Source organism: Brachionichthys hirsutus, chromosome 9 (assembly GCF_040956055.1).
Source record: "Brachionichthys hirsutus isolate HB-005 chromosome 9, CSIRO-AGI_Bhir_v1, whole genome shotgun sequence".
In the NCBI taxonomy this organism is placed as follows: domain Eukaryota; kingdom Metazoa; phylum Chordata; class Actinopteri; order Lophiiformes; family Brachionichthyidae; genus Brachionichthys; species Brachionichthys hirsutus.
In genome coordinates this window covers 4063030-4071683 of record NC_090905.1, presented here as the reverse complement: position 1 = coordinate 4071683, position 8654 = coordinate 4063030, and the positions used below count along the sequence as shown (strand labels likewise).

The 8654-nt window shown below is 43.0% G+C and overlaps 1 protein-coding gene across 1 annotated transcript; it reads left to right on the top strand.

The window, feature by feature from the left end:
• On the top strand, nt 1-7507 carry kank3 (KN motif and ankyrin repeat domains 3). Its single transcript, XM_068743206.1, has 10 exons — nt 1-37; nt 318-2072; nt 2305-2407; nt 2587-2832; nt 2924-3014; nt 3192-3411; nt 3658-3806; nt 4873-5073; nt 6201-6302; nt 6888-7507. The coding sequence occupies exons 1-10, from the start codon at nt 1-3 to the stop codon at nt 6948-6950; spliced, it is 2967 nt and encodes a 988-aa protein (XP_068599307.1). The 3' UTR covers nt 6951-7507.
• The last annotated feature ends 1147 nt before the right edge of the window (nt 7508-8654 follow it).

Sequence of the window (8654 nt, the reverse complement as noted above, 5' to 3'; positions counted from 1 at the left end):
ATGACTCATTCAGTGCAAATGAAACCAAAGCTGCCTGGTAAGAAACTGCATCAATCTGCCATTGTTTTTTTTCCATCGCCAACCTCAGAGGTAAATGTCTCTGTCGTCTCTGTGTGATGCGCTCTGGTATCTAAAGCCTTAGATATAGATGTAACATTGTTTGTCATCTTTATGTAGCCAATAATACATAAATGGATATAAAGACAGGACAAACATTAATTTAACATAGAACAGAAAAGAATAATTGTCAATTTCCAACCAGACAGCCCTAATTGTGTGTTGCTCTACTATCCTGGTATGTTTCCTTTTCTCTTCAGATCTTGGTTCTCCATTCATCTATTCCAGTCAGGATGAAGCCGACCAGCCTGGGTCATACTCCGTCCAGACTCCGTATGGGTTCCAGCTGGATCTGGACTTCCTTAAATATGTAGAAGAGATCGAAAGTGGGCACAATATTCGTCGGGCACCTGTCATCTCCCGGCGCCCTAGTCGAGGGGTCAAACTGTCCCAGAGGAGTACAAGCGTTGGGGGGCGTGCCAGTGGCTGGACTTCCACAGAGTCTCTGGCTTCCCCGGCTAGTGAGGATGGCAGAGTTCCTCCTCCACCACCACCGCGCAACCGCCTCGGGTCAGCACCTTGTGAAGGACTCTGCCATTCCCCCGTGACTGTCCTAAGCGTTCCTCCTCTATGTGCTGGAGCCAAAGTGCCACCCCCTCCGCCGCAGCGAAACCCCAGAGTTGAGAGGACTCTTTTGGAAACCAGCCGGCGGCTACAACAGGAGCAAACCCACCAGCACCAGAATGGTGGACGCTTCCAGCTCATCGATCCCCCCAAGCAGCTCCACACATCTCCGTCCACTCAGTCTTTGCTGCCTAAACCCAGTCCTCAGACCTCTGGACTTAGCACTCCAGCTGCCGGCACGGCGATGACTCCAATCCCTCCCAGCCAGCTGCAAACGGTTAGAGAGCAAATGGCTACGGCCTTGAGACAGTTGAAGGAGATGGAGGAAAGAGTAAAGGGAGTTCCTGCTCTTGAGAAAGAGTTGGCCAAGCTTCGTGCAGAGAAAGACATGCTAATGGTAGCCTTGCAGGAGAAGAAGGTAGCCGTGGAGACGGCCCAACAGAAGCAACCGTCCACAGAGTCTTCTACCCAAACCATGGCGATCCTTCAAATTGACAAGAGCATCCAAAGTCAGTCTGCACCAGCCTCGTCTGAGCATAAAGAGCGCGGAAATTCTTCTGTGCACATTGAGAAACTTCAGGTGAAAGAGGAGAACGCTACAGAACCTTCATCAAAGATTTTAGAAAAGACCCAGAAAGTGTCTGATGTTGAGAAGAAATCCGTGGCTGTTGGGTCTGACGTGCCAATGGATGCCGTGGTTTTCTACTACAGCCAGGGTGTGAAAGATGCTTCTGAGGGAACCCGGGTCAATGTTTGTGACAAAAGCACCAGAACAGAGGCCCCTTTGGTTCACGAGAAGGGCATACAGACCAGAGTGGAGGCAAAAGAGGCTGAGGTTTGGGTTGTGGAGTCACTGCTCGGGCTGACGACCGAGGCACAAAGGGAGATCGATACCTTACAGGACACCATTAAATTCCAGCAGGAGTCCATTGTGGCTTTAGAAGACCGGCTGAGTGTGTCTTACAAAGATCTAGCGATCCTTAAAGCTGAGGTGGAGGAGAAAACCTCCAAAATCACATTTGAGAAAGGGGTCCTTGTCAAACCAGACACGAGACACGCCCAGGTAGAGACACTGAGTCCCATGTTAAAGCATGCTGGAGTTCTGTGTTGTCCTGAGGTGAGGGACGCATGTGTAGGTGAGCGTTTAACAGCAGATCAAATGGAACAAGGCAGCCAGACCCAAGCTTTAGTGGAAACAGCTCCCATTTCAGTGGTCAGTACTGGGTGCCAGTGGGAGACCCTGTGTGAAGAAAAGATGGAAGAGCAGAAAGTGCCAAAAAAGAGACAGCTGACCATCGCGGAATATAACATCTCACCAGACGAAGTGGTCAGTACGGCCGATGAGAAAGAAGAAGACCGAGGAGAGACGTCTGGACCTGGCAGCAATGCAGGTAAGGAAACAACTATTGAAACTGGGACCGCTTTTTTTTTCTTTTTTCAAGCATTTGACACATTTTTTTAATAAAAAAAAATATTATTTTTTTTTTTAATGGATCGGGAAAACCCCCACTGATGGAGACGGATAACACGATGTCATCCACGTCTCGTGTGTGAGGCATACATTCCTCTGGCGTTCTTTATTTGAGCCATTGTTTGATCCAACTGCTTCTCTTATGGTAGCAGGAATGCTGAAATCAATCATGAAAAGGAAGGATGGGAGTAGCTCCAGCGAGAATCGCACCGTTGGAAAGAAGAGCCTGCAGTTTGTTGGCATTCTAAATGGAGGGTGGGTAACATGGAACAGAATGCCTTCCTGTCATTACAGTTTTATTTTAAAGTCAAAGCAGCAAGGCCATTTGAGATTGGAAATAATACTTTGGCCAGGTCACAGCAAGTTTTCAAAGCGCCTAAAACGTGAAATACAGAATGTTTTGTAGCATTGTACCAAATGTTTGGCTCTCTTAGGTATGAATCTACATCCAGTGATGAAGAAGAAGAGGAGGAGGGGGAGGACAAAGAGGTGGACGTTAGTTCTTCTGCTGAAAGTGGAGAAGGCGAATGTTTAGACAGCACCGATGAGGAGGAGGAGGAGGATGCCGCTCTTGAGGAAGAAACATCTGAAGAAGAGAGAAACATCAACCTGGACGAAAGTGACACTGATGAGGAAATCCTGAGAGCTAAAGATTACTCCTCTGACGCTGTGAAGGAGAAGTATGCTGTTATTCAGTGTGATTATCGATTATTTATTATATTTCAGGGGCCTCTGGAGAATGGATTAATATAGCAAATGGTTTCATTACAGGTTTGAACTGAGCGCGAAAATGCGTGAAGCATGTCTTATCCTGAAGAGCCACCTGAATGATGACGTTAAAACACTGAAGAGTAAGGAAGTGGTGCGTTCCTGCATGCTTCTCTATCACAGAATTACACATTCCCTTCCCTTTAAAAACATGCGTTTACCTCAAGCTGAGGAGGCTGCGGAACTGTGAGCCACACAGCGTCCACCAGACGGTGTTTTTATGGAACGGAATGTAAATCTAATGACGATGACTTCCCACCCTTGCCGTTAGCTCTCCAGCACCCACATTGTCCAACTCGAGTGGTTCCGCATCTCGAGCGCTAAGATGGCGCAGCCTTCCCGGGTGTCGGACTACCTGATGGCGTTCTCTGAGGTGTCATCCGTGCTGCTCAAGCATGTAGTCAACATGACCGACGGCAACGGCAACACGGCTCTGCACTACAGCGTGTCTCACTCCAACTTCAAGGTGGTTGGGTTGCTACTGGAAACGGGTCAGTATGGGAATAATTCGCTGTTTAAATTTCTTTTGTCTTTTTCTTTTTTGCCTGATTTGACAAATGCAGTATAGTCTATGAAAAAGAGAACATTTTAACAAAAAAAAATTCTATACACATTTTCCTGAATCCAACTTTAGCGAATCTGGTGCATTGTGGGTAAACAACAAGCTCAGCATTAAGCTCATGCGATGTGTTCACTTGCATGTTTAAGCGACCGACATTAACATGCTCTTCCTGCAGCAGTGTGCAGCGTGGACAAGCAGAACAAGGCCGGCTACACGGCTATCATGCTGGCTGCTCTCTCTACTGTAAAAGAGGAGGAGGAGGAGGACATGGCGGTGGTCAAGAAGCTCTTCGGTCAGGGCAATGTCAATGCGAAGGCCAGCCAGGCAAGTCTGAATAGTTTCAATATAAAGACAAGCCTGTTGTAATCTGATGATGCGTCATTTTCAATATTAGATTTGGTCAAAATGTTCAATACAGACGTTGTAAAGTGTGGCCATAAGAGACTACAGTGGTTTGTTTACATCTTCAAAGGTCATGTGATTGTGAGCAAATTAGCGGTTCACTATTTTATCATGTTTCTTTCACACCAGCGACAGCGGGAGGACAGGCGGCTGTCAGGCTCTGATGATGTGATGGAAAAATGTGCCCAAAAAGAGATTACAAAGAGCTTCTGTGAAACTTTAATCACGTTAACAGTTCAGCACTAACGAGCCAATCCTGGATCAGATGACATTGCTCTGTGAATTAAATGGGATTGGGACTCCTTAAACTTTTTATTGTGGAAAAATGCGACATAAACCCAAAATAAAAGGTTTAATTTGACACATTACAGCCAACTTAGAGAAGTTGTTAATGAGGTGAATGAGTCATTTATTTGATTGAAAATCTTTTAAGATTAGTTAAAGTAGAAGCAAATCTTGAAAGAATGTGTGCTTCACTCCTAGTGTTCGTTTTAGATGTTTTAAAGGAAGGAGGATAATTCTGTTATTTGTTCCCTATTTATTTCAGTAGAGGAAGTCTGAAAACGCTGAGGCGCAATGCTCAGAGGCAGATGAAGAATTAGTTATTGGTTAGGTTGGGTTATGGTATTGGTATCATGTATTTGGACATGGCGCCTGACAGACTCTCACACTGCCAAGTCACAGGACTCTGACTGGCTATAAATCCATTTACTGCTGCTTGTTATTGTTGCCGCGGGTAACAACACGAGGTATGCAATGCTTTTTTTTAGAAGTAACCTTTTATATGGTTTTAACTTCTGCTTTTTGGAACAACACATCATCTAAACCTCAGGAGTGTTTTCTGAATCTCCACGCTGTATTTAAGAACACGCATTTATAGTGTCGTTTTTTTCTGCACATATATACAACTGAGTACTGTACATGTTTTCATCACTTGATATGAAAAGCTCTCAAAAGTAGAAATGAATGCAGTTTTTTATCCTTGCAGGCGGGTCAGACGGCGTTGATGCTCGCTGTGAGCCATGGCCGACAGGAGATGGTGAGGGCGCTGCTGGACTGCGGCGCTGACGTCAACGTGCAGGATGACGAGGGATCCACGGCGCTGATGTGTGCGAGTGAGCACGGCCGAGCCGAGATTGTCAAACTGCTCCTGGAACAGCCCGGCTGCGACATATCAATTGTTGACAACGTAAGGCTTCGACAGTTTAGCCCATTCAGCTGCTGGAGTGAGAGAAACTTGCTCTAACTTAACCCGAGCTTCACAGATGAAGCAAACGGCTGGATCCGTTGACTGCTGAAAGTATTTGGGCAGTTTCTTGTCCTGGGATTCAGTTTAGTCCGCGCTCAGGAAACCAGCTCCTCATGGGAAATGGCTTTCATGCCGTTTCCTTTCTATGCCACCTCTTTTTCTCCTGCTATTCTGTCGTGCTTTTCGTCATTAGCGAGATAGTCTGAGAGCGTAAGAGCCGCAATTAGATTGGTTTCATCTGCCGTCAACTGAAATCGGTGCCGTTTTACGGGAAGCACAATCACTGGGCTGCTTGCAAGCCCCAAGGGAAGGAATTAAAAAGCCACACCGCCTCTGCAGCAGGCAGCAGGCAGCAGGCAGCAGGCTTTTCAGACACAATGCACTGTAGGCTCCTAAACAAGTTAGTCACATGGACCCATTCACAATTCAGCAGCGACTTCAAAATAAATGAAAGCCTATTTGTAATTAGTTTCAGTCACCGATGAGAACAGACATTTTGGTCAACCATATTTTAATCGGAAAAATTTAACCTACCCTGGAATAAAACTTTTCACATTGCATCACTTGTTTTTTTTTGTTAATCTGCAGAGTTGCATGTCTTAAAGTGATTTCCCAGAGAATTATTCTGAATGCCTGAGGAGAGGCCAGGCAGACAGAAATTTGTGCCAGAATCGGTCGGCATTTCTGTGCAGCTCTTGGATTGTATTTCAGTTCAGCACGGCTGGAACCAAAGGTGGATGTTGGGGGGTAGGAAAAGCCCCGACGGAGTCATCTGACCTCTGAACACACAGAACAACATGGCAAAACCATGACTGTAAGAAACGGCAGGAATGAATGTACAGTGCTATTGGTGAGCCTTAAGATTCCGCAGTGATGGATTATTTGAAATAGAAGCGTGAGTTTACAACATTTTATATTGGGTTGCAAACTTCTATATGAATTGAATCATTTCATACTTATGTTTTCAGTCTGAAGCATTCCCAGCATTCCTCACCCTTAACTAGAAATGTTTTAATGTTTTATTGTCCATTAACTTCCGTTCTTGCTCCCCCCCCCTCTGTCTGCAGGATGGCAGCAATGCTCTGTCTATTGCACTGGAGGCGTCTCACAATGACACGGCTGTGCTGCTTTACGCCCATATGAACTATGCTAAAAGCCAGCCTGCTGTGGTGAGTTCACTCTCCCAACCTCCTCCTCTGTGGAGATGACTGCATGTTTGGATGAAATTTCACATTACTCATTTCCAGCTGCACTATAGCATTGAATAGAAATGTGGAATAAAGGCATATTGTAAGTGAAACAATGACTAAAGTTTAGTTTGTATTATTTCGTAATATGGCTGTGTTCATTTTTAGTGTCACAAAACCACTTAATCTTCGTTAATACGCCAAAAGCATCATAACTACAAGATGAGCGGTGTCATTTGTGTTGAAAGTAGAAACTACAAGCTTTACAAAGGATGTCTGTAGGTGAAGGTGCTCTGCTGCCTCCTACTGGTGGAACAAATCATAGCTTTCTGGTTACAGGGTACAGCAATTTATATTTTAATCCCTATAAAAATTATCTCCATGAATTTAATGTGAAAACTATGTAAATACGCAATACATATTTTTAATTGAACACACCAAATAATACTATTTTTTTTTATATTTTCTAAAAAATATATATTTTCTGATCAAATAAAATCTAATTGAACTAAAACAATATATATATTTAAAACAGATTTGTGACAAACCTGCTCTTCCCTTTTTCAGGAGAGTCCAAAGGCTCAGCCAAGGAGCCCAACCAGCCCCCACAAGACTTGTCCTTCAGACTGACAAAAACATGGGCAACTAAACAAACATAACTGGATCTGAGCTGCGATTAGCTCCACTGGAATTTACCTAAATATAAATGTATTTATATACTGCTACATGTCCTGCATTTATAAGTATTGTTAATATGAGAATAATATTTTTCCATAAAATTTGTGAATGATTATATATTCTATATTTGACTAATATGAAATCCTAGCATGTCCAAATGAAGTCTCCGGCACGCTGCTTCTGTGACGGGAGGTGAGACGTTGCAGATATAAATGTGCACTTCTCTAATATTTTACTGATCTGTTCACTGTTGGGGCGACGGACACTGGTGGCATAAGGACGTCCAAAAAAAACTGCAACCCCTGTTGTTCATGTACGCCCTGACACAACAGTGTGTGTCCCAGTATGTCCCACTGTCTCATTGTAAATTGACAACAAATGACACGACACCGTCCATCTGTGTTTTACATTCTGTCCTGCCTTAACTGATCTGTGAACCTCTTTATGGTATACACTGTGTGTGCTTTGTACGTTTATATAAATATATACATATATATTCATGCCTGAAATAAACATTTATATAAAAGTTCTTCCTACTAGTTTTTTCTGCACAGAGATTTTATAGTGCAATGTTTTTATATAGTGATGTTCATAGGGACAGTCTTTTCTGCAAGATATCACTCATGCATGATCACGCGCACGCACACACACACACACATGCATACACCAAAGCCATGCTCTGTTTGATGTTGTCTATATTATATATATAAAAAACCCCAACTATTTTTCAAGAAAGGTTTAGTTCGGAGTCTCCAGTAGCCGTGAGACACACAATAAACACAACCTCTAAATGCCTTGCTTATTGTAAGGGAGGGGTCTCGGTGGGGGTGTCATGTGGGACTCTGTGACTGCAGCTACATTTACTGCTGCATGGCATCCATACCATGACATGTCTGCACAGGCTGCTGTTTAAATAAGCCTGTTGAGGAGGAGCCAGGTTTCACTTGAGTTCTGTGTTACTAAGAAAACAATTGTTTTTGTCTATTATTTTACATTTTACTTTATTTAAATAAGAATTTGAATCATTTAAAATGTCATACGTTCTCCAAGCCACCTTCACTGTGTACAGAACGAAGAAAGCATGCAGAATCTCAATAAATGACGCAAAGGGCCACAATGCTTCAGAGAAACATGGAGGAGTCTAGAGCACGCATCAACTTGCAGGCTCCAGTTAGTCCAATATATTGGGAGTTATGAGATTAAAATGTAATGACATGGTTCTCAAGAACAAACACAATATTTATAACCGCTCTATCGCTTTGCTGTGCCATTAAATCCTAAAGTTCTAAAGGCACGCTCGTGTTTACTCAACAGCTGTGATAATCATCTGTCAACAATCTCAGGATTTATGAGATTAGCAGAGACGGAAGCTGTTTTAAATGCAGAATAAAATGTATAATCTATATTTTTATAATCTGTAATCGGATTTTAATTGACAGATAAAATATGCTATTTGGTCATACCATTATTATATAACACTTGTTTCAAAATGTTTTTGGGGATTTAAGAATATTTTCCTAAAAATATAAAGTTTAAACTAACCCTTTAATTTTCTGATGGATAAATATTTGTATCGATATAGTCTTATAATGCACAGAGCATTTTGGTGTTTGATATATTTTATTTGTTTACCTTTGTTTAAATGTGTACATTTGT

Bases quoted from the DNA above. Each gene is read 5' to 3' on its own strand.
- kank3 (XM_068743206.1), top strand. From the start codon at position 1: ATGACTCATTCAGTGCAAATGAAACCAAAGCTGCCTG. The intron at 2,408-2,586 runs GTGGGTAACATG...TGGCTCTCTTAG, and splicing joins GTTGGCATTCTAAATGGAGG to GTATGAATCTACATCCAGTG. The intron at 3,807-4,872 runs GCAAGTCTGAAT...TTATCCTTGCAG, and splicing joins TCAATGCGAAGGCCAGCCAG to GCGGGTCAGACGGCGTTGAT.